The 23,013-nt window shown below is 46.5% G+C and overlaps 6 protein-coding genes and 1 pseudogene across 7 annotated transcripts; 1 reads left to right on the plus strand and 6 right to left on the minus strand.

Moving 5' to 3' along the window:
- Positions 1 to 1,617: 1,617 nt before the first annotated feature.
- GGS22DRAFT_164769 (MBOAT-domain-containing protein) lies at positions 1,618 to 4,176 on the minus strand. Its single transcript, XM_047961588.1, has 3 exons — positions 3,576 to 4,176; positions 2,046 to 3,507; positions 1,618 to 1,984 (listed from the first exon to the last, which is right to left on the minus strand). Exons 1-3 carry the CDS (start codon positions 3,752 to 3,754, stop codon positions 1,958 to 1,960), a joined length of 1,668 nt encoding a protein of 555 aa, XP_047817896.1. The 5' UTR covers positions 3,755 to 4,176; the 3' UTR covers positions 1,618 to 1,957.
- Positions 4,177 to 4,919: 743 nt separating this feature from the next.
- Positions 4,920 to 6,460, minus strand: GGS22DRAFT_18640 (Nitrilotriacetate monooxygenase component A/pristinamycin IIA synthase subunit A). Its single transcript, XM_047964447.1, has 2 exons — positions 5,800 to 6,460; positions 4,920 to 5,738 (listed from the first exon to the last, which is right to left on the minus strand). Exons 1-2 carry the CDS (start codon positions 6,352 to 6,354, stop codon positions 5,133 to 5,135), a joined length of 1,161 nt encoding a protein of 386 aa, XP_047817897.1. The 5' UTR covers positions 6,355 to 6,460; the 3' UTR covers positions 4,920 to 5,132.
- Positions 6,461 to 9,848: 3,388 nt separating this feature from the next.
- Positions 9,849 to 11,957, plus strand: GGS22DRAFT_194669 (FAD/NAD(P)-binding domain-containing protein; the record flags this gene model as incomplete). Its single annotated transcript, XM_047965536.1, has 4 exons — positions 9,849 to 10,013; positions 10,096 to 10,572; positions 10,636 to 10,885; positions 11,058 to 11,957. The coding sequence occupies 4 exons, from the start codon at positions 9,849 to 9,851 to the stop codon at positions 11,876 to 11,878; spliced, it is 1,713 nt and encodes a 570-aa protein (XP_047817898.1). The 3' UTR covers positions 11,879 to 11,957.
- A 399-nt stretch (positions 11,958 to 12,356) lies between these two features.
- On the minus strand, positions 12,357 to 12,437 carry GGS22DRAFT_t83 (annotated as a pseudogene). Its single transcript has one exon. The product of its transcript is annotated as a tRNA-OTHER (tRNA).
- A 512-nt stretch (positions 12,438 to 12,949) lies between these two features.
- GGS22DRAFT_180152 (uncharacterized protein) lies at positions 12,950 to 16,313 on the minus strand (the record flags this gene model as incomplete). Its single annotated transcript, XM_047963735.1, has 6 exons — positions 12,950 to 13,398; positions 13,456 to 13,724; positions 13,817 to 14,625; positions 14,674 to 15,441; positions 15,496 to 15,824; positions 15,857 to 16,313. The coding sequence occupies 6 exons, from the start codon at positions 16,311 to 16,313 to the stop codon at positions 12,950 to 12,952; spliced, it is 3,081 nt and encodes a 1,026-aa protein (XP_047817899.1).
- A 1,202-nt stretch (positions 16,314 to 17,515) lies between these two features.
- Positions 17,516 to 19,738, minus strand: GGS22DRAFT_18680 (uncharacterized protein). Its single transcript, XM_047964503.1, has 3 exons — positions 19,119 to 19,738; positions 17,613 to 19,060; positions 17,516 to 17,556 (listed from the first exon to the last, which is right to left on the minus strand). The coding sequence occupies exons 1-2, from the start codon at positions 19,493 to 19,495 to the stop codon at positions 17,725 to 17,727; spliced, it is 1,713 nt and encodes a 570-aa protein (XP_047817900.1). The 5' UTR covers positions 19,496 to 19,738; the 3' UTR covers positions 17,516 to 17,556; positions 17,613 to 17,724.
- Positions 19,739 to 21,850: 2,112 nt separating this feature from the next.
- GGS22DRAFT_164782 (Clp protease-domain-containing protein) lies at positions 21,851 to 22,977 on the minus strand. Its single transcript, XM_047961589.1, has 4 exons — positions 22,684 to 22,977; positions 22,612 to 22,630; positions 22,528 to 22,553; positions 21,851 to 22,456 (listed from the first exon to the last, which is right to left on the minus strand). The coding sequence occupies exons 1-4, from the start codon at positions 22,831 to 22,833 to the stop codon at positions 21,866 to 21,868; spliced, it is 786 nt and encodes a 261-aa protein (XP_047817901.1). The 5' UTR covers positions 22,834 to 22,977; the 3' UTR covers positions 21,851 to 21,865.
- Between the last annotated feature and the right edge of the window lie 36 nt (positions 22,978 to 23,013).

Raw genomic sequence — 23,013 nt, forward strand, 5'->3', positions numbered from 1 at the left:
GTATTTGCATCCTCCACCGGCGCATTATGATTTCATGGCAAGCCTCTGGGGGGCAAACAAGTTTCCGCACCGGCAAACAGAGAACGGCGCGGAAGGTTCTCGGTACGTGTGGAATGTCGAACTACGTCTGTAGGTAGGTATATAGTCGGATGCTTACGTACGTACGGGTAATTGGCGTCCGAAGACACATCTATCCCTTGCGTAGACCGTGACTAGGTACCTTACTAATTGGCATTCGGTTCTATAGAAGCGCGGACACTCGCAGCGGTTCCCCATTTGCCGCGTCGGGAGGCGATCAGCGTATCTGCGTATGTAGTATACTATGTATAGAAGCCACAGTTGCGTGGCTGGCCCTATGTTAGTATATATACGTGGACGCGGCGCTGTTGGCTGGCACATGTTGCCGCACGTGCCTTCATGATGTAAGAGTGGCGATCTTATAGATCTCATAGGATACCGGTTTTCAGGGGACCTACGTAGGTGTTCATGCTCTCCGTTCTAGAAGTCGTGGGTGCGATGACGTCGTTATGCCTCTGGCCCTCGTGGTTATTCGTTGTATGGGGGCTTTGGAAGAGTTATAGAATTACCCCTTTTTGCTAACTGATGTTGAATGTTTACATGGACACCTTGGAGTATCTTAGGAATGTGTTATGGATAGAGGAACCCCTAAGTCTGGCGAGGTATTGAATTGTATAGTGCTGGTATTCGTATGTATCCACTTGTCTGGATAATTAACACAGGCGCCTTTATAGCTGAGGGTTTACGCTAATTTGGCTATTCATCAACTACCTGGAATTATAATACAGGTACCTAGGTAGCTACAGTATTGAGACATATCCATTTGCGTTCAATCTAACCTTGAAGACTTATGCCCTGAATAGGTATATTGTATGATGAGGGCATGGGGTAGATATCAATGGCTCTATAGGTAGGTAGATTTGGATCGACTGAGTTTGGTCCCTTCCTCCCTTGGTTTATTGTACGGTGTATCGGACTCCCAATACCCACCTCGCTCAATCGTATATACCTAAGGGGTAGGTACCTAGAAAATGAGAAGACCCTTGGAAACATACCTACCTATCTCCCCTGTAGGCAGTCGATGTCACCCTCACCTGGGTGCCAAGGGTATTTTCAACCAATCATCTCATAATGAGTGAATGCCTATAAGATATCCCGAGGGCTGATTTTATACGATGTCGTTGTATTCCGAGGTCTAAGTGTCTATGAGGGTTATAGTAACATGGTAATTTCTATGAGGAAAACAGTAAGCCGCCTCCTACAACAATAGCCTTATTCTTCTTGACATAAAGGAATGCTGTTTGTGCTGTAATCCGAAGCTAGGTACCTGTAGATACAGATTTTGTATATCATCATCGGCCAATTGGAATATTGACATGTTGAAAGTTTTGCTACGAATATATGAGATAGCTTCCGACTAGTAGGTATTTATCTTCTCATTTAGGGGAGGGCAGGCATGTGAGTTGGGCGGGTATCTACTAGGTTGGTAGGTAAGTAGGTAGGTAGGTAGGTACCTTTTCATTCTTTCGTTCCCGATAGCTACTTTCCTAGAAGTTTGGAGGCTCATCTGATTCCTATGTGTTCTTGATATTGGTATTTGGCGAGTATCTAGAATAATCCTTAGTCACAGCTTCAACAAGGGAACATAGCAAGTAAAATCCTCGCTAATATGCATCCAGTCTACTACTTCACGCTAGGCCTATCAACAAAGGGTATGGGGGTATATCCGAGACATGCAATAAAAATACATAATAGTACACTTCCATTCCAACGTGGAGTAATGTGTTGATAATTTGTTCAGGGCAGTGGTGCCGAAGTCTTCTTTTTCAGATTTTATTCGGATCCATCTGCGCTTTCTAACCTTCGACGTTTCCCTCCTTTCCGTGTATGCCAAAACCAGCCATATGCACCTTGAGTAGACATTAGGAGCGAGCTCAAATCAAACCAGGACGTAAAGTGAGCATATCTGTAAGAAGTTAGTTAATATTCCCTTCCTATTATTTTTATTAGAAAATTGGGTCATTTACCATGCTTAGTCCTAAAACCATGCTGCACCAGAAAAGCACATTGTTCGCCGTCTTATGGGCGCGTACCCACTTGGTGCGCTGCAGCATGACGATCGGTAGCTGCAACATCTGGCATATGAAGCCGTAGCCGCGCAACTTCTTGGTGATACAAGCCATGACAATTTCGTGGCCGATAGCAGATACCAGGAAGGTGATGAGCGTCGCCATATTGCGCCCAATGCTTGGTCTTGAGGTCGCATATACGTGCCGTCTCAGAAACGAGTACACAGGTATATTCCACTCACGACTAAATTCCATCCAATCGGTGCTGTTCCACCAATCACTATAGAAATGTCGGTCTCCGAATCGCGTAATCTCGCCGAAGGCGCCCAGCACATATTCGAAGATGACGAGGAACACGAGTAGAAAAGTGAGCATGAACGGGAAGAGCAGCCATGAGATGGTCTCGGCAAGAATGAGGCAAGTCTCAAACACGGAAGAGCTCTTGTCAAGGTCAATGGTTGATTCCTGCAGTACGGGTAGGATGTACTCTTCCGAGATGATTGTCAACAAGAAGATACAGCCAAAGGTGGCGACTATTTTGGCTATTAATGATGTCCAGTGGATCGACTCGTTACGTGGATACTCCAGTTCGTAACATAACGTTGGGCATAGGATATAGTCGGTGTAATTTGACCAGGTCAAGTTTCGCGGATATGTCACGTTGCCGATAGGGCTCGTCAGCTCTCGCGCCAGGTCCTCCCGCAGCTGCTTGAGGCCTTCGTCTTCACTATCACTGTCAACCTCTAAATCTCCATGTACAAGCTTGCCCATCGGATTCTCGACGGACGGGTAGACGTATGCGGGGGCTTTGGAGGCGCCATGAGGTTCGTCGAGGGCGTGTAGCCGCTTTTCGGTTTCCGATAGGTGACCGTTATAAAACGCATACGAATGCATCTTCATTAAGAGGACCATGGTATGCAACAGCAGATAAACTTGAGACGTCCAGGTCCAGTTAAGAACAAACGGCACGGCGATCCAAAAGGCAAGCCACAGAACTTGGTATATGCTCTGAATAGCCACGCCACCCTTCTTCCACGTCAACGCGCCTTGGCTACTCCTGAAAATCTTGTGTAGCGGCAAACTAATAGCAGTGCTCGTAACCATTAACAGGTCGGCAACTGCTAGATGCCATAACTTGATCGTAAAGAGGGTCCAAATCTGGACGCGCAAGGGGTATCCGGTGTCCTTGTAATTGCGCAACATGGTAGTTATGCCCATGATGGCTAAGCCAATCCAAAATAGGTTGAAGAAGCCATGGAAATCGCGGTAATCGGATCGAGGATCGAAGTGGGAAACTCGGGAAGCGTATTCGATGGTTGGGAAGATACGACGGCGCTGCTCTGCGCGAACTTGCTTCCGTGCACTAGACAGAGCTTTGGTCGACGCAGGAGCATTTTCAGGAACTGGCGTCGAACGACCACTAAGGAAGTATAAGCCATGGATCTCATTTTGTAAAAATATTGTCTGGATTCGAATGGCAATATTTACCTAGTCAAGCCCGATGCAGGTTCCTCCGAAGGCAGCTCAAGATGCCCATTGCCATTAACAGAATTACTGCTGTGTTCTCTGGTTAACTCGGCGACCTGGGTATGTTGCGCTTTTCGGGGCCTCGGCCGTAAAATATGATCGTGTTGGCCGTCGTCTACATCAATGTTGGTGGAAGACATTGCTGTCTGCCCCTGACCTAGGCGCTCTCCTTTCTACTTTCTTGATAGCGACCAATGATCTGAGCTTAATGATTCGGGGTGTTCGCTGACGGAGAATCAATGGCAAGAGAGCAACCGGTGCAAACTTTCCATCAATGATAGAGTAATCGAGTTATTGAATTGAGGGGTATAAGGAGACGTGGGTAATGCGTAATGTACTTCGTCAACGAAGACGGCTGAAACGATGGACGAGAATAGGAGAGGAATTAAGTCACAATGGTGGCGAAATAATAAAATAGTAATGATAATGATAATATCGCAAGCTTATGTATTTTTACTAATTTTTGAGTTGAATAGGAAAAGATGTTCAACTGAATGACACGCAATCCGAAAAGGAAAAGGAACAGATTCGAAATGTTGTTAAAGAAAATGTTGTCATTGGAGCATTGAAGATTGCAGGCTGCGCAATTGATGATACCCATGCCATAGCGCTATAAATATAGCGGTTTCTAGGTACCTTGCTCTAGCGGGTTTAGGGGATTTCTACCACCCCACAGCTGCTTACCGTCTCGGCTTCGTAGGCTATCCGTAGACCTAGCTTCGCTTCTAGGCTGCTAAATTACCATAATAGTTCGCCATTTGACGTCACTACCCGACCATCCACGTGCTGTATTTCCTAGCCTTAACCCTAATCGGAAGTTCGGCTCCGCGAATTGTCTGAACTTTAACCATCAAATTGGGTTTGTACAACATCAAAACGCATCTCATAGGATTAAGACTGAGAACACTTTCCACTCTCAATTTCTATCTTCTTCTATCTACCCAATAAATTTTCACGGCATCCGACAGTACCGATTTTAGTTATGAAATATCACCTGGCCATCACTTACCTGCCTAGTACGTATTCTACCATTTACACCATTCGATTCCATGAGTTGTCTAGAATCTGGGTTTTCGGAAGTACGGATAACTAGAACATAAACAACACTCCCGAGCACTCCGAGTTCAAGATCATTCTATATCGCTCAGATACTTGGATCAATCTACCTAGTTGGACACTTTAAGATATCGGCCATTTATATGAATGACCCGGATGGTCGCTTAGCAGATGCGGTTGTCCGAAGAAGACTTCCCGTGCCGTAACTCCTTCTCGCTCAGCCTCGGTTCTAAACAATCCCCTCCTTCGTAATTCGGGTATGACAAACTCAATAATATCTTCAAACGAGCCGGGATTTACCACATGTGCGAGGTTGAACCCGTCAACGTCTGCCACCTCGGACCATCTCTCAAGCTCGTCGACAACCGTCTTCGGGCTGCCGATAATCTTAGGCCTGCAAATGTAGTCAGCATCAGCATCACCCCTGGGATGTTTTCTTTTTTTAAGACATCAAGTCAGATCTTACATCATGCCTCCTATCGATAAGAACTCGACAACTCGAGCCTTCGTCCATTTCAATCCTTCTGTGCCGGGGACCGTGCTCGACCAACGGTTGATCAGCGATCGGATGGCAGGTTTGTCGACCAGGATCAGATCCTCGTCATCTGAGAATGACGAAAGATCATTCCCTGTCCAGCCGCCGAACAGCGCAAGTGCTCCTTCTCGGTCTCCGTATGAGAGTAATTCCTTGTACTTAGCCTGCGCTTTCTCGTCCGTCTCATCTACGATGACGGTGACTCCCGTGAAGACTTTGATGTGACTCGGGTCCCTGCCGAATTGCTTGGCAGTTGACCGAAGCGCATCGACCGACTTTCGTACTAGTTCCGGTAGTTGACCTCCCATAAAGACTGCCTCAGCGTGCTTTGCGCCAAATTCGGTTCCGGCCTTGGATGTGCCTGCCTGAAACAAGAACGGCGTCCGCTGAGGAGACGGCTCCGAAATGTGGGGTCCCGGTACTTTGAAATACTTCCCTTGATGACCGATCGGGCGTACTCGCCCGGCCACCGCGAATTGACCCTTCTCCCTGTCCCGGACAACTGCATCGTCTCTCCAACTACTTTCCCATAGCTTCAGACTCAATCTAGTAAGTGATCTATTTCTTAGAACAGCTAACAGAATGAACTCGTACCTTGTAAACTACGTCCATATACTCGTCCGCAATCCGGTAACGCTCGTCATGCTCAATCTGCGTTTCCAACCCGAAGTTTCTAGCTGCGCTCTCGAGGTATGAGGTGACGATGTTCCACGCCACTCGCCCTTCAGCTAGATGGTCCACGGTGGAAAATCGCCTCGCTAGAGCGTAAGGCGCATCGTAAGTCGTTGACGCAGTGACCCCAAAGATCAGGTTCTTAGTTGCGGCTGCCATGGCTGGAACAGTGTACAACGGGTCGTTAACGGGAAACTGCGCGCCCGAGTTAAGCACAGGCTCGACGTTTGCTGGACCCTTGTATACGTCGTAGGCCCCTAACGTGTCCGCAATAAACATAGCATGAAATCCACCTTCGTCTAAAAGCTGTGCTAGCGATGTCCAGAATTTGAGCTTGTTGTAATCGTCTGTCTTGTTCCGTGGGTGATGCCACAATCCTGGCGATAGATGACCAGGTGTTGTCATTACGAAGGCGTTTAGGAGAAGCTGCTTCTTGGGCTTCTGCGCCTCGGCGCTGGGGTCGGTGGATGATGCCATTTACCCAATCAGTCTCGGCGACTAATATCAGTGTTTTCGTTCGTCTTCTATTAATTCTAAATGATTGATATATCACCTAAAGGCAACTCGCCTAAAATAAACCTATCACGACTAACCAAACTTCAACAATTGACAAAATATTGAAGTATTGAATAAATTCTTTAAAATCGCTAGATATTCGATAATTTATAGTATCCGGGATTACGGAGCTTGATGTTCAACTTTACCACTCTGATGGGGTGCTACCCCGACTCTTCCACCATGCTCCGCGCGGATTGCGTGATGCGAAATTCGCAACCTGGCTACCGTGTCGTGCAACCCCCTCATCCCAATCAGCGATCGCGGTCGGGTGGACGCGGAGGACCGCTGCTATAGGGCTTAAAATCACCTAATCTTTGTTATCACGTTGTTTTAATACGCTTCTAGGTGAAATGAGATGCTTTAGATAGGATAGGGGTGATGGACTAAGGAGTCCCGGATACTAAAAAGAGGATTCGTACCTATCTAGGTAGTTAATGTACTTCTCAAACGATACTGACATTATTTATAATATAGATCTTTAATGGGTCTGCACTGGAGGAGAAAGTATCAAATATACCTAATTACAATCTTATTTCCCAATTTTTGCTTGAAAAAGTACCGTGATTGTAGTGAAAGTTACCGGAAGTAGGTAGGTATGGGCTTTTATTAAAATAGATTTCCATGTATCTAGCTAGGTACTTACATTATTGTAGGCAATTTTAGCTAGGACATTCTTCGAGAAGTTGACGAATTTCTCATATTTTAGAACTTACTTGTAGCAATAGTATACTTAGGTAAACGCCCTCATAGTTAAGTAGGTACTTTATATACCTAGTTAGCCCCCCTTTCCCCTTCGCCCTCAATACTATCCTTACTTAGGTAGGCATGGCTATGATACTTGGCATAAGAGGAAAAGTCGATATGAATCACGTATCTAGGTCGATAAATAGGTAGTCATTAGGCAGATAATATCATTTACAATGAGAGTTACAGCGTATGGTCGGTACTATCTGGGTACCAAAAATAATAAGCAGGACATATATATTAACATACCCTCATCCTTGTATGGTTAGATCTATCTCGTCACCTGTGACCCAGGACTGTCCTGTCCAAGAGATCCGTCCAATATATACAAGCCTAAGCTCTCCTATCCAGGCTAGCCCGTTTCTCCTTTGATCATCTGCTAAGTTACTGCCAATAGGATGGATAGAATATCGCCTTTGGATTACGTGGGACACGTTACGAATAAATTCAGGGGCATAGGTAGAGAATGGGCGTTATGGTGAGACCGTATTGTGAGATATTAGGCGATGGCAGGTATTATTGTCACGATATCGTCGTTAAGGGCAAGCCTCTCGTATGACTACGTACCTAGTAACCTGCCTATACGAGGAGTGCAAGAATTCGTAGTCGGGGCTTGTTCTGAACAATAAAACATTTCCCATAGTGGAAAAGGTGTTACAAAAACAGTGGCGTATTATTTTTACTTTGGTAATAGGTAGGTACTTAATATTCGGCAAGTCGAAAAGTTTCCTCCGCAGAATGACTGGTAGGTACCTAGTAAAATAACAGCAGTAGAATCTTTATCATTTCCTTGGAAAATTTATATTTAACTTCTTGCATTGTACGTTGTACTATTAACTACCTAAGATATCTGGGACGGTGGCCATGGATTTTCAGACATAATGGTTAATGTAATATCGACAGAGAGAGAAGAATTGGGGTGAGATTGAGTATGACCTAGCCGATGACCGTTATATGTCTACTATGATTCATTTCTGTGTTTTAAGAACGAAGTTTTGAGATTGGCGCCTACTCCTGAACCCTGAAATACCTAATCTCGGCCCGCTCTACGCAAGAGACATTTTGCCCATGGAAGCCGAAAGCCACACCCTACATCCTTGATAGGAGTAGGGGGTAGCATGTAGATATGTCTGAAGCCGAAACACGTCGGGTCGGAGAGGATTTCCCCAGACCTGCAGCCCGGTCCGTAGGACAGACGATCTATCCTTAGGTCCTGCGATATTGGGAGAGAATTTTTGAATCTGGAAATTCTATTTTGATCAATCTAATATCTGATCAAACATCATATTTACCTTTCAGTCTCGGTAGACCAATCAATTATCGTATAGAGAACATGCGAAAGCTCCACTCCAAGTCGAATAACGTGCGTGATCTCTTGGAAAAAAGTTCGATTTTTTCTGACAGCCCTGATGAGATGTCATTGGCTACACTTGGCCGACATATATTGGTCTCCTACGTGCGAGTTCTAGCAAACTGCTTGGTCTAACAATACCTAATGGCACGGGGACCGGCCCCGGAAGCACGACATGAGAGAGGATGTGTTAGTGGTGTTCTGTCAACAGCCTCGAACGGTCGTCGACCAGTTTGCAATCTAGAAAGCATATTAGCTTGGCGAAGGCGTCTCGACCGTCATTAAAGCCGGTATGACGTTTCTGAGCAAGATTCTATCTCGATTTTGTGTTTGTGCTTTTTCGATGGATTTGATATTCGCTCACTATACGACCTTGCATATAATTCGTGACGGCTGCGATCTACATGCAGCAGCCTCAAGTCATGGCCGCGTCAGTTGGCCAGTGCCTGCAGCCATGCGAATATCCTTGCGTCCGACCAACGTTCGTGTCCTACAGGTTCGGTCGATCGGCCATGTCCAAACAAAACGGTGTCAGCATGACGAATTATTTTCTGGGAAGATGCCTGCTTGACTTGTATCAGCCTCGTTTATAGGTGGTCCCTATTGGCATCCGTCTGGCATCCTATTGGAGTACCTGGAGCACCAACTCTCGACATCTGGGGTTGGGCCATGAGGGTCGGCCAGTGATAAAATGGGGGCGGCGCTAGCGGTAGCATAAGGTCGATAAGGAGGGGAAACCAATATGAGATTGCATTTCGGAGCGAGACATCCTGCCAGGGAGAAGCTGGGTGGTAAGACATCGTTTATGTAACGCGAAAGGTACAGTCCGAATCCGATTTTAGTTGAGATCGTGGCGTACAACGAGGGCACGCCTCAATCCTTGGCGACATCACGGCCATGTGCGCTGTGATTCGCGGTCGCCTCCCCCGTGTCTCGCCTACCCGCTCTCGGAACGAGGAATCACTGTAACTGGAGCACAGTACCCACGCCCTCTCTCGAGGAGGCGGACGAGGGATGGTGACGGAAGCTAGCAAGATTGAGAGAAATATAGACCCAAATGAAAGATGGGAAGACAAGAGTTCTCGTGATCGTCTAGAGTGGGACCGAAGGAGGCTGAGGAACAAGAACTGTCCGAGAGAGGCAGAGGGTATAATATGGAGGAGGACCGACCTACCGATATTAAAGCGAGCTCACGCTTCATCTTCTTACCTCGAGAGGTGGGTGTCAGTTTTGCACGTTGTAGGACCACATCGTCTAGCCCACAGGATCTATCGTCCATATCGGATCTTGCACTACCCACCCGGAAACGGCAGCAGGGATGCGGGTCGCGATAATAGGCGCAGGTCCTTCCGGGCTCGTGACACTGAAGTATCTATTAGCTGCAGAGAAGACTTTAGGAACGAAAGCTATCGAAGCCCGCCTCTTCGAGTCTGAGACGGGCGTTGGCGGCACGTTCCTGGCGAGGACATATGAAGATGCCGAGGTATAGGAGATCCCTATCATTCCATTTCTGAGCTAGTGAAAACTAGCCCTCTTATTATGATATACTAATACGCGACTGTCAGCTGGTCTCATCGAGGCAACTCACCTGCTTCTCTGATTTTCGATGTAGGCATGACGAGCCGGATTTCATTAGTGCGAAACGCTACGTCGAATACCTTAACGAGTACTGTACACACTTCAAGTTATGGCCTCACATTACCTTTTCGAGTATAGTGAAGAACATCGAGGGTCGAGAAGAGGGCGGGCATGCCGTGACGTATTTATACGGGGGTCGGCAGCAAACCTGGGAATGCGATGCAGTAGCTGTTTGCTCTGGATTGCATGTTAACCCTAGCATCCCCGAAGTCAGAGGGATCGAGAAAGTACCGGTGGTGCTTCATTCATCTCGGCTGAAGAGGAGAGAGCAGTTCGGAGTGGGAAAGACAGTGCTTATATTGGGCAGTGGCGAGACCGGAGCCGACGTTTCTCTACTTGCTGTAACTTCACCGACGAAGCGAGTGGTGCTATGCCATAGAAACGGTTTTCATCTCGCCCCAAAGGTAGGCAGGTCACTTATAAGTAATGAGAAAAGGATTCGCAGCTGAGACTCACTGGTATTACAGAGGAACCCAAATCCAAGACTAATATTTGCGCGACGGCGAAATCCCCTAGATCGCCCCCAAGTGCCTATCGATGTCTCTCGAGCGAGCCTTTTCGACACGATATACGTACACCCCTGGCTGAGGAACAGCAACCTCCTATGGACGTACTACGACTATTACGTTAGGTGGATTCTTTGGACTTCGTGGGGTACCACACACGGCACAGACCAATGGGTCGGGGGGAAGCCCAAGGGATGGTCTACTTCTGAGAGTATGTTTTCTGTCAGATTCCTTTCGTATTGGCTATTTTTGCGGGTAAATTATTACTGACTTGTGCTAAGTATTCTTCAATAAGTCTGGCTACAAAGTCAGCCCATATCTCAATGCCGTATGGAAACCGAAAAGAACACAGGGACTCCCACAACTCATTCGCTCGTGGATAGTCCAGACGCCAAATACACTAGAATCTACCCAAGGGAGGCAAATAGACCTTGCGCCTTGGCCGGAGCGCATATATGAGAATGGTGCTGTTGAATTCAGGAACAATGGACGGCCCGAGTACGCGCGGATAAGAAAGGAGGTCATCAAGCCGGACATAGTGGTATTCTGCACGGGCTACACGCACGAATTCCCCTTCCTTGGAAAGGATAGATGCAATCCTCAATATTACCGTGACAAATTGGTGCGTGATATTTGGCCGCGAGATGACCCTTCTATTGGGTTTATTGGATTTGTGCGACCTAATCTAGGCGCTATCCCGCCTCTCACCGAATTCCAGGCGCAGCTGTGGGTGCTCAACCTCCTATCACCTGATCGAGTAGCCGGCGCCCCTTTACTTCCCGAGGATGAAGCGCACTACCGACTGATATCTAAGACGGACTCCCGAATCCGATACGGTGTTGACCACGAGAGTTATGCGTATCAGCTCGCTCTAGACATGGGCTCGGCGCCATCATTCGGAGATATCATGCGCCTCGGTTTCTCCGGGGTCAATGACGTCAACGGTAAAAGTGGCTGCTGGTATAAACTACCTCTTACTTGGGCGCTCGGTGCCAACTTCAACACCAAGTTTAGGCTCGTCGGACCATGGAAATGGGGTGGCGCGCTAGAGGTGATGATTACCGAATTTTGGGACACCGTAGCGCGTAGGCAGATGTTTTTCGGCCATTTCACCGTCTCAATCGCCCCGATGATGATATTTGGACCGGTTAGTCTTCTCGTTTATCTATATGCGTCGTTATGTCGGTTTCTTCAGGAAATATGATAGATTCAAAAAGATGGTGTAAAGGTTTACGTTCCAAGGAGCTGCTTGGGAACTAGGTACCTAGGTAGTAGATAAAAATATCTTGTACTGTGCGCCTCGCACCTTCTTTTCTTGTATTTACCATATCCATGATTTTTAGAGTTCGGGGTTGACTAAAAGTCCGGATTATGTACCTAGTACCTAATGTACTTCTACACCTAGATAGAGTTGGGGGAAGAGAGCAGGACATTTCCTTCCAAATTTGTCAAGCAATTGAAGCTATCGTCAGTTGCTATGTGTCTACAAAGTACCTACCTGGTTAAAAATGTCAAAACTGTGTTTTGTCAGCCATCTTACGTATTGGCGATAAAAAAAATATGGACACCCGGCTGACCGGCCAAAAAATTAGACTGCTTCGGATGATTCCAAATTATCCAAATACAGAATTGACCCCGACCCGATTTGCTATTTTCTCGTTAGTTTTTTTGTTTGTTTGCTTAGCCATTGGTTTGAATGCACTACTTACAACGGATAACCTTTCGATCTGGAGTCGAACGCGCTACCGTTGCGCCACGAGGCCGATGATTTCGTCGCTGATAATTAAGACTTATATATGTAGGTACACACCTAGGTAAGCTACTTACCTACCTGGTACCTTCGCACGGAAAAAGTGAGGATAATTCAGATATTGCCTCAGGACAACTTACTCGTATCAAATATACCTAAATACTAATTGCATGCTGTCAATTCACCAAGTTATCGCATCATATTATATATATGTTTATCTTTATTTTGAAACGCTGACTACCTACCCAAGATACCTATATATAGAAAATAGAAAATAGAAAATACCTAGGAAATAAAAGAAATAAGAAGAAAATCCAAAGGGGTCGTCTAATTGTATCGTCGTCATAACTCGTGATGATACCCTGAGGGGAGAAACGTTCTTTTACATGCTCCTTAGGTCTTTCGCATCCTTGTACCGCCACGAAATTCGCAATGGGTATCATCCATACCTACTAGGTAGGTACCCACTAGATACCTGCCTACCCAATCAGATAAAATACACACTCAAACGATTACTCTTACCATTCATCCTCGTAACATCCCGCCATCGCTTCCCAGATCCAAAGAATCTGGGAGAATATACGGTTTACTAGATGAAAACTCCTCGTCGAAACGCGCATCAAACGAAGTGTCCCAGTAAGAAAGGTCATTCAATCCGTCAGCGTTAGGAACAGTGATGCTGTCGTCCATAGTTGTCAGCGAAGGAAATTCCTGCGATTCGGATGTCCTGGTAGCATCGTCTGGATGATCGAATACTAGAGAAGGCATATCGGCCGTGAACTCTGACTGCATGCTAGCTCGTTCTTGTTGATATCGCTGCACGAGATCGAGACATTTCTGAATCGTCGATGTGTCCTCTTGTTCATTATCGTCATCTGCTAGGCGATGAAGGTAAATCTTAAAATTGGCGAGTGGCCTAGGGTCGTCGCTTTTCTCCGCTATTGCATCGGCTCGACCGGGGATGGGTTCGCAGTCTATTAACGGATCAGTTAGTATTTATCAAACGTGGTTACTATACCCTAGCTACTTACATGGCCATGGAATCTCGGCGATGGGATCTAACTTGAAGATGATTCGGTAGATCTCGTCCCATTTCTGCTCATCTGAGACACCTCGCGGCTTCTTCTTGATTTGAGCCTTCTGCGTCTCATCAATCGTATCGAAGTCGACGTCAGAGTCTTGTCTTGGGCACGGCGGGTCTGAACGGGAATGTGCGTGAAGATCGGAACTGCTTTGAAATTCACCGAAGCAGCGATCACACCTATAGCAAGGCAAGAAATGCCTACGGTATATATGCTCTCTGGATAAGTCCATTAGTCACTGCTCCATTACATAGTCACATGTCTAGGTAGGTTCCTAGGTGCTTTGTTAGAACAAAATGCGAGGACGAACTTGAGTCTTGATATCGTCCAGCCTGGCCCGATACATGATTTCCAGACTTTTGTGTTGAACCTTGCGGGATTCCTTTTGTGGAAAGGACACGCAAATAACCGCTTGTCTCCTGTCGTACTCGTTGGTCCTAAACACCGAGGTGGAGTTGCTTGACATGGGCCCCGGGTTGTAATATCTAGGAGTTCACAGCTAAGGGGGTCATTTGTTTGCAAATCCTTTTTCTTGCGTGCCTTTTTCTTTCGCTGATCTCCCATTTCGATAGCACCTGTCATGTCGTCTAACGTTCGCCTTCGACTACCTGGCCTTCTGAGCTGGGCTCCATCAAGTGGGCTTTGATTTAACATAGGTGTAGATTCGTATAGAAATGTATCCCGATGCATATCGTTCGGCATAGTATCTAGAGATACTGTCATATCAGTTGTGCGATAGGGTTGCCCGGTGAAATCGGGCCAGAGATACCCACCCTGAGGTGGAATCGACATCATGTCTGGATATTCCAGCTCGTCTTGAAAGGATATTTGGGCCATATTGACCCGAATTGGTTCTGCTTGATATTGTGAAGCTATGTTGTTGTGTTTTGTACTGGCAAGTTCTTGATACGACCACGGTGGTTTCCGCGGCCGTGGAATATCCACCGTGTATACCGGATCTTCCAGACATTTCTTCCGTAAACACTGGAGCTTCCCGGAAATAAATGAGCTGCTGGCCCTCGTCTGCCAATTAGCATCGAGAAGGTCATCGTGTATCAAATCCAGAAAGTCAACAACACAAGGATTGTATGATTGATTCCCTTTAGCCGTCTTGAAACACTATTTGAATGTTAGATAAGCACGTTTATATAAAATCATAAAAATTACCTGATCGACGCTTGGCTTGAGTCTTGCCTTCGGTGCGCTTAGGGACTGAGGGGGTAGGAGCTCAAAGAACTCATCGTCAATCCACCCAGCCTTTTTTGCTGGCTTGCCGGCAGTAATTCGAGACCGAGCGAAAGATTCAAGTCCATCCCAGCCACGAAGTAACCATACAGAAATCTCTAGAAATACGCATCCTAGGGACCAGATGTCATAAGCGCTGTCAACCGTTCCATTTATATCAAGTTCGGGGGCTCGATAGGTAGGCGAGAATCCAGCAGGGCGATTACCAACTTTATTCTCAGTTTTATGATGTAGTCCACTGAGACCGAAGTCGCTGAGCACCCAGATAGGATTTTCGCTGTTGGGGCCGCCCTCGAATAAGAGGATGTTGGCAGGTTTGATATCACCGTGGAGTCCGTAGTAAGAGATCCCCATTGGGCCATTGCTGTTTCCAGCGTCTTTAACCTCTATGTTGTGACCATGATGAATTTGATGTAGCGCAGCCGAAATGCCAAGACATTGTTCGACAATCCATACCAGAAAGGAGCTTTTGATGGCTGGGTTGGGATTATCTTTCCAAAATGAGCGTAAGTTGCCGCCATCAGCCCAAGGGAAGAGCAAGTAGAAGGATGTATCATGCCGAAACGCAGCTAGAAGCTTGATGATATGTAAATTTGGCGAAATCACGAAACGTCTAAGAGCAACAACCTCACGTCGAAAGTCCTTGATATTCGGGGAATGCAATCTTTTCAGAGCGAAGAATGGCTCATCCTAGAAGGTCATTGTTTAACATTCATTCAATCCAATGATTGGACTTGGACGTACCTGGTCCTCTAGAAAACCATGATGCCATGCGTGGATTTTGACTCTTCGCACAATGCTATGCCCGCCTGTCTTAGTCGCCGCTTGGGGTATGCTATCATGATCGAATATTGGAAGGATAGTGTGAGCATTAAAATTGTAGAGGGAGATGTCTCCTTTTGCGCGACCTATAATCGGGGATAGGACTATCCATTGCGTTTCCGTAAACGCTTTGATATCATCTGGTGTCCATTTGTCGAAGCAGCGTCTGATAAGTGATTCTAATGAATGTGAGCGAGACCTCGATGTGCTCACACTTGAGAATAGTTTGTGGTCAATTGGGAGCATTGAGTCTGTAAATCCCTCAGATACGAACGATGAATACTCTCAACTCTGTCAAGCAAGATAAGGATTATGAAAGACTTCATAAGCCGTGTGTTGTGATAGGAATGCCGCGAAGGAGGTGCCATCGTGTGCGCCGATTGAAGGCGTTCCCGGTCAGTCACACGCTCAGTGACGATCTCTGTCGTATAGTTGTCGAGGAGGGCATTGGTGAGTGTGGGCATAGCTCTCTTCAGTTCTTCTTTCACCAAGGGCGGAGTGAGAACTTTGAGTTGATCTAGAGGCAGAAATGATCTTGATTCAGAATCAAGTGCTCTGCACATTGACTTGGTGAGCATGGTGAAAAGGGGCGAAGGGGGAGGGGGAAAGATGCGTGAAGGCGGTTCCTCCCTCTGGCTGGCGGGGCCGGATACCGGAGAAGGGGTGGGATTTAGTGTGGCGTGTGTAATGGGAATATATGGCAGATATGAATTTGGTTTGGGATCGAATGCTCTGCACATTGTCGTGGTGAAAAGGGAGAATGGGGGTAAACGAGAAGGAGGGAGGTTGTGGGGGTGATCCGTTTGGCCTTGTGCAGTTTGATTTGTGTTGAAGTTGGTGGGTTTTAACTGCGATAGGTATTCGGGCCATTGACGGCGACTCTGGTCAATGGAATTAAATCCAGAGCCGGTGTTTACCTGGCCACTCTGTTTATCCATCTTGGTGGTTGTCATCTTGGGGGTTGTCTTCCTGGTGGTTATCTTTCTGGTGGTTGTTGGTGGATCTATATCCATCATCACCACAGGAACAGCAGTACCATACGTCGAGGGCCCCGATGGACTCATAAAACGCTTTGCAGGCCATTTAGATATCGTGAGCCGTGATATAGATAATGCCAAAAATAATTTGTGGTTTTAGAGTCCGACGGTAAGAGAAAGGAGGGACGTAGTTGAGTTGAGGTAAAGTTAGTGAAGGAGTAAAGGAGAGTGAAGGTAAGTGGAGGGGATCCAAAAGTACAATTGGAATTCGTTAAAAAATTTGAGAAACGAAGGCTCCTATTCATGAAGAGCGATGATGATACGGCTTGATATATAGATACTTACCTTGTACAAACCTATGCCTGGCTCACAAGGTGGAAATGCAACACTGCGCATCTGCGCATCTGCGCAATCCGTGGGGTTCCAAGTCCAAGACTGGTTGGTTAGGCGTTTTAGGCACTTTGCGGTCAGCTCTGTCTGCCTCGATTTCCCCTCAATTTCTCCAACCAACATACGCGCCCGAGCGAGCTCAACCCGCGACCGAGTGGATTTGGAAAGATAGGTATGGATGCGAATGGAATTGGAAAGATGTCGAAATTAATCTTCGTGTCCAATATGGTGATTCCAGGCGAGGATAGCACAAGATAAATCCAATCTTAACCACAGCCTAGGACTTTATGTAATAAGATGGGCGCAGATATGCAAATGCAACTGCAATGAATATCTCGAGTATATCTTATCCACAGGCCATTTTAAGGCAAAGCCCGTCTTGGCGTAATTGTCTTAAACTCCCAAATCTCATAGGCTAGGCCAGCCATCACAAGCGCCACATATTTCGAATGATCGCTGTAGTCAACGGAAATGCTTCCGCGACTTTCAGATAGATACATCTTGTAAAATTTCATATTGATATGGTAAATATACAAAGTATGCCAACAAACACGATAAATGGCAGCATATGGCTCGGGATTCGTCTTCTCCTAATATGAAAAAAATGCGGTGCCTCCTTAAAATAGCTTCGTAAGTCAATGCCCAACCACGACGCCGACGCTGTAGTCCCACATCATTATGGGTATATCAAAGTATATACGCCACTCATCTTGTTTTTCTTCCTGCGGCAGGCCTCACGTGGCACAACCTAGTAGTAATACAATGAAGCAAAGAGCTTCAGATGCTAATGCAATATACCCTTCTTTCCCCTCTCAAATTCTTTCGGTATCGCGTCGAGGGCATTTCTCCATCTGGTATGTGCGGCATCCGCTTGGACAATATCGCCAGCTTCCCTGTACCAATGCTCTAGCCGCTCTAATTCACCAAGCAGATATCCCATATCAGGATCCCATTTACCTTCCATTACCGACACTATTTGTTCCAGATAATGTACTGATAGCTGGTGATTTGACGCCTTGGCAATCGGATCCTCGGCTAAGAAATATTGATTTCTGTGGTAATGTGCCAGCGAAGTAATTGCGATATAGACGAAGAATTCAGTGTTGTATGCGATGCCCTTCGTATTCTCAAGGACAGTATTGGCAAGCTTGAAAACGCGCTCGCCTTGCCATAGCGTCTGATTTCCTAGAATCAAAAGTTCGGTTGCTTGAAAAACGGTAAGTTCTTCTATAGCAGTCGGCATGGGTCCCTGGACTAGTTTTTTGAAATCGCAACGGCTTTGAAGACGACGATAAGGTTGCGATCGGTACTGATAAGCTCGCGGGATAAACAAAATGGGGTACAACCTTGCTAATGTATCTGATGGGAGGCCTGAGTGCGTTTCCTCGATCAATAACAATTTTTCGGTGCATTCGAAAACGAAGTCCCAGTACTCTTCGTAATCGTGAGTACTCATGTACTTCCATATTCCTTGGAAGAGCCGTGATAAGGGACCCTCCGTTCGGATGGTTGCTGAATATGCAGCGAGATACCTCCAAACTTCCTTGACAATTCCTTTATTTGAAGCGTCGAGTACGGTTATTAACAGGTGCAATAGCCCATATATTGATGGCTTTTTAAACATCAAGTGCAGGGACTTGAAGCCCTGTTCGCACATTGCGCCCCCTCTCTCGTAGTGTCCGACGGAGAATAGCCAGTCCGCATTGGTGATGTCTGTAATGGCGCAACGTAGTTCGTCGCCACGATAATGCGCCGCGCACGCGACTAGCGGAGTATCGGGTGGACAGTACCAATTCCAAGCCAGGTCCCTCGCGCATTGCAAGACAAGTTCTTGTAGCGAGAGATTGCCTGGGGCTTGGATGCTCTCCGGGGGTGGCGTAAGACATCGCAGGTTTTCGGGGAGCTTCTCAGCCAAGCCAGGTTCGACAAGATCGTATTGGGAAATGCCTTTTCGCTTGAGGTAGGCATCGATTGCAACCTCCTTCCCGTTGCGATGAAATGTTGTGCGCTTGCCGACGGCATTTCGTTGTCGCTGGACCTGGAGCATTGCGACAACATCCTTTTTGCTGTTATTCTTACTAAACCCCCACTTATCAAAGCGTGACTTATACATCCTTACACTGCCGGCGTCGTTAGTAAACAGAATCTAGACAAAGTTAGAATTACCCAATAGCTCACGTCGCTCTGAAGCCTTTCTGGCGCATTATCGTCATGACTTCCTTTAGAGGTCTATTCTCATCAAGATATAAGCGCCTGATTTCGGCCTTGTGAGTTTCCCACACCTGAGCCGAATGTTGTTGCGAAGGATGCGCCTCTCCAGTCTGAGAAGAGAAAACTGTTTGCATATGAATCGCCGTCGGCTTGACCGGGTCGGCATCGTGTTTCGAGACGCTGCTCGTGTCAGAGGGACTGGTGTCGCCGGCGGGAGGAGACTGCTCCGGAGAGAGGGTCTGCATGACCGGAGTCGATACAGACGGACTGCGGTAAGGAAGCATTACTCTGGAATTTGGATCAGGCGCATAATTATTGACGGCAAATGTGAAATCGCTATGCATTTTGTGTATATAGTCCAACGAGTCCGAGTACCTCTCCAGCTTTGCGGTGTTGTTGAAAGAAATAGTATTGTAGTTAATTTGCTTTGTTCCGCGCAGACACAGCAAGGATCGCCTTCGTTGGAGTAGCCTTATTAATCGGTAAATGTCCCTATTGGGAAGGGCAAAGATGTGAAGAACCAAGTAGATCACACCAGGAAATCCTAAAAATAATAACCATAATATTTATGACACGACAATAATTTTCAGTATCCAGCTAAGAGGAAGAAAGTGTAGGTCGACGACAAGAACAACGGTATTAGCGGCGGCGAAGAGGAAAAGAATGGCGCCATAAACGGTGACGAAGGACGAATGTGGTAGAAAGATATCAACTCGGATATTCCGTAACCAAGGTAAGGTAGGGCTTGAGAAGGGGGGGTGGTATTGAGTGGGGGCGGCTCGATTATTTAATAGGTAATCATCGCGATGATAGTAGTCGTCTTAAGAACTCTAGAGATGCAGGAGAGATGCAGGAGAAGAGAGAGAAAGACAAGGTCCTAAGGTAGGTAAGGTCGCAGGATGCCTTGCATTGACGTAGGTAACAATACAGTAGTATCGGTGGAGTGCGTTGGAAACGAAGTTGGTGACTCGGGGCTTCTTGGTGTATAAGTCGGTGGAGTGAGGTAGCTTCGCGTGCCTTTTTCGTCCTACGCTGGTACGTATAAGTCCGTAGCGCAAGATGTTTTCTGATACCCGCTGGTAATAATTCGTAAAAATATGGTGACGGCTCACGTCCTGCATACTAAATGAATACTAGGTAAGAAGGTGGGCCAAGAGGAGGGGACAATGCTGGGGATGGAATAAAGCTTGGCTAAAGACGCCGAGACCGAAGTGGGAAAGGGGAAAAATTATCCATGGATCAATGATAGTAAAAGATTACGCTAAGAAGAAATAGGAGAGGGAAAAATCAACGAGGAAGGGGAAGATGGCGAGATGGACATTGGACAACATGGGATAAGAGGAGGTATGGAGTTATGGATGATGTATGGAATTAGGAACGAAAATGGAAATGAAATGGGGACTAGAATGTAGGATACTAGGTAGTAGGTAGACGACATGTATAAGTGGGTCCTAATGAGATGGGATGCCGCGCTTTTTTGCTCTTTCAATTGTCCGGTCTTGTCTTCTATTCTGTTCTTTCCTGCCTCCCTATTGAAACATTTTAACACGCGCTTGCCCTGCTGCGACTCCCTTGCCTATCGCTTCCTCTTTTTAGCGTACCTACCTACCACCTAGTACTAATACAAGGTTCCGTTTTAGTTAGCCTAGAATACTATATTATACATTCCTAGTACTAGTAGTAGTTTAGCACTATAGTCTTCGGTCTTCGGTTTGGTGTTTAGTCTTCCTAGACTCTCTCCGACGGCACTTCCCTACGAAGTAGTAACAGCCGTTTGATATTAAATGTTAAAACCAACTGGGCAAATCGAACGACATGTCGCAATCCATCTGTGCGTTGCCCCTGTTGCCGCGGATCCGTGGAGATCACATCAGTCAATGCACCACAGCAGCACAGTTACCCAAAGCCACAACCGCTTCTTTTCTTCCAGAAGCTTTACAGAATGAGACTCTTTTCCGTATTTAGGCCAATCCCCGATCTTACAGGTAGATACGTACTTGCTGTCATCCCGCGACAGGGTTTCGGACCTGCTTTTATGGCAAGGCTACGGCTGACAGCCTCTGAAATGTCAGACATTGGATATACTAGCTACCACCTAGGTAGGGGAGGACCCTAGGCGCTCAGATTCGTCCGTGGTGTGGGTGGTGTGGGTGGTACAACAGCGTAATATCGTTGTGGGCCACGTGGACCATCGATCTAGAATTGTAAGCACGGTACAGGTACTGCCTATACTGTATCTGCCCTGCTGCCGCAATTGTTAGCCCCAGACATCTAGCCCAGATACCACATTAGGTACGTTCCAGGTTACCAGGAGTTCCAAGGTTAGCTCGCATGCCTAATAGCCTACTAGATACAATACATGCCTACCTAGGTATGTATATTCTATTAAGTAGGTTACAACAAGGTGACATACGCGTGGAGACATGAGTTTCCACGATCTAGCTTAAGCAACTGCGGCGATTATCCATTTCATGTTTCCAAGGTTCACTGCTTCGGTATTGTGTCGACAATCACTTTGAAAGATAAAATACCGAGACACATGGTATGACAGGGTATAGTATGGGATGGCATATGCCGTTGGATCTGAGAAGAAACAGGAGCCGAACTAGGGTTTTCCTTGAGACGAAACCGAATCTAGTCTCGTAATCATAAGGAGAACGATTCGTTAACCCATTTGATTAGAAATAATATATTTTCTAGTCGATGAGTTCATTTTATGTGCTAGTGTTGGTGCTGTTGCTGGTCTTGTTGCTGGTCTCTTCGTTCGTAGGTTTCTTACTGTCTCTCTTAGTAAGGATTTCATCTACGATGCCCATATCTTTTGCTTCTTCTGCGGTTAAATATTTGTCGCGCTCCATCATGTCCTCAATATCTCTAAGGCTATACTTCTCGTGATCAAATGCCGCATTGAGATGTTTCCGGTAGATCTCGTTGACCTGGTCGCGCGTACGCTGTATCTGGTTCGCATAAATCAAGATGTCGCTCGCTGGACCCTGCGTTCCACCCAGGGGTTGGTGAATCATGATGCTGCTATGTGGTAGGGCAAATCGTTTCCCTTTTTCACCCCCTGTGAGAAGTAGTGAGCCCATCGAGGCCGCCTGGCCCAAGCACACCGTTGATACAGGCGAGCGAATATAGGACATCGTATCGTAGATGGAAAGACCGGCAGTTACGGAGCCACCCGGTGAATGGATGTACATAGTTATCGGCTTATCCGGATTATCGGATTCTAGCCAGAGTAGCTGCGCAACGATCGAGGCGGACACCGTGTCGTCTATAGGTCCGTTCAGACATATTATTCTTTCCTAATTGATCAATCAAGGTTAGTAAAATAGAAAGACACACTATAACGAAAGCATAATAGAAGCTAGCATACTTGTAGTAACTTGGAGAATATGTCGTCTGTGCGATGATATCAGTAAGGCGGTTTCAAATTATCGGCAAACCCGAAGCTACGAACATGTCCTCCAACCACCGGACTGTCTAGTTAGCTATCCGCCTTCTCTGCGCAAACTTCATTGGCTTCGCTTACTGTAACTTCTGTGATATATGGTAAGGGAATAGCCCCCTGGGGGGCCTGAATGGGGCCAGTCGGGAATTGAGAGAAGCGGCGGATGGTGTGTCTCGTCGTTGTCGGTAACGTTCGCAGGGCTATCCGCCAGAATGATCGTTGATAATTCATGATGTTGCAATCAGCCGCCAAAGAATCATTAAAAGGTTAAAATTAATGTTCCAAGGTTGAAATAAGCTCCGACGATTGTAGAGTTATGCAAATAAGGTTATTTATTAGAGTTGGTGTCGTTTCAATATTCATTGGTGGTACAGCTGAATTGATAAAATGCAAGCGCAAAGCGGGTAGATG

Source organism: Annulohypoxylon maeteangense, assembly GCF_022496945.1.
Source record: "Annulohypoxylon maeteangense strain CBS 123835 unplaced genomic scaffold GGS22scaffold_10, whole genome shotgun sequence".
Classification (NCBI taxonomy): Eukaryota; Fungi; Ascomycota; class Sordariomycetes; order Xylariales; family Hypoxylaceae; genus Annulohypoxylon; species Annulohypoxylon maeteangense.

What these genes read in the sequence shown, in the direction of transcription:
- GGS22DRAFT_164769 (XM_047961588.1), bottom strand. Translation starts at nt 3,754, where the DNA reads ATGTCTTCCACCAACATTGATGTAGACGACGGCCAACACGATCATATT. An exon ending in CCTGCATCGGGCTTGACTAG is followed by an intron (nt 3,508 to 3,575) that starts GTAAATATTGCC and finishes ATACTTCCTTAG; the next exon opens with TGGTCGTTCGACGCCAGTTC. An exon ending in TGGTTTTAGGACTAAGCATG is followed by an intron (nt 1,985 to 2,045) that starts GTAAATGACCCA and finishes AACTTCTTACAG; the next exon opens with ATATGCTCACTTTACGTCCT.
- GGS22DRAFT_18640 (XM_047964447.1), bottom strand. Translation starts at nt 6,354, where the DNA reads ATGGCATCATCCACCGACCCCAGCGCCGAGGCGCAGAAGCCCAAGAAG. An exon ending in ATATGGACGTAGTTTACAAG is followed by an intron (nt 5,739 to 5,799) that starts GTACGAGTTCAT and finishes TTGAGTCTGAAG; the next exon opens with CTATGGGAAAGTAGTTGGAG.
- GGS22DRAFT_18680 (XM_047964503.1), bottom strand. Translation starts at nt 19,495, where the DNA reads ATGCATAGCGATTTCACATTTGCCGTCAATAATTATGCGCCTGATCCA. An exon ending in CAGAAAGGCTTCAGAGCGAC is followed by an intron (nt 19,061 to 19,118) that starts GTGAGCTATTGG and finishes CGACGCCGGCAG; the next exon opens with TGTAAGGATGTATAAGTCAC.
- GGS22DRAFT_164782 (XM_047961589.1), bottom strand. Translation starts at nt 22,833, where the DNA reads ATGAATTATCAACGATCATTCTGGCGGATAGCCCTGCGAACGTTACCG. An exon ending in TATTCTCCAAGTTACTACAA is followed by an intron (nt 22,457 to 22,527) that starts GTATGCTAGCTT and finishes TTGATCAATTAG; the next exon opens with GAAAGAATAATATGTCTGAA.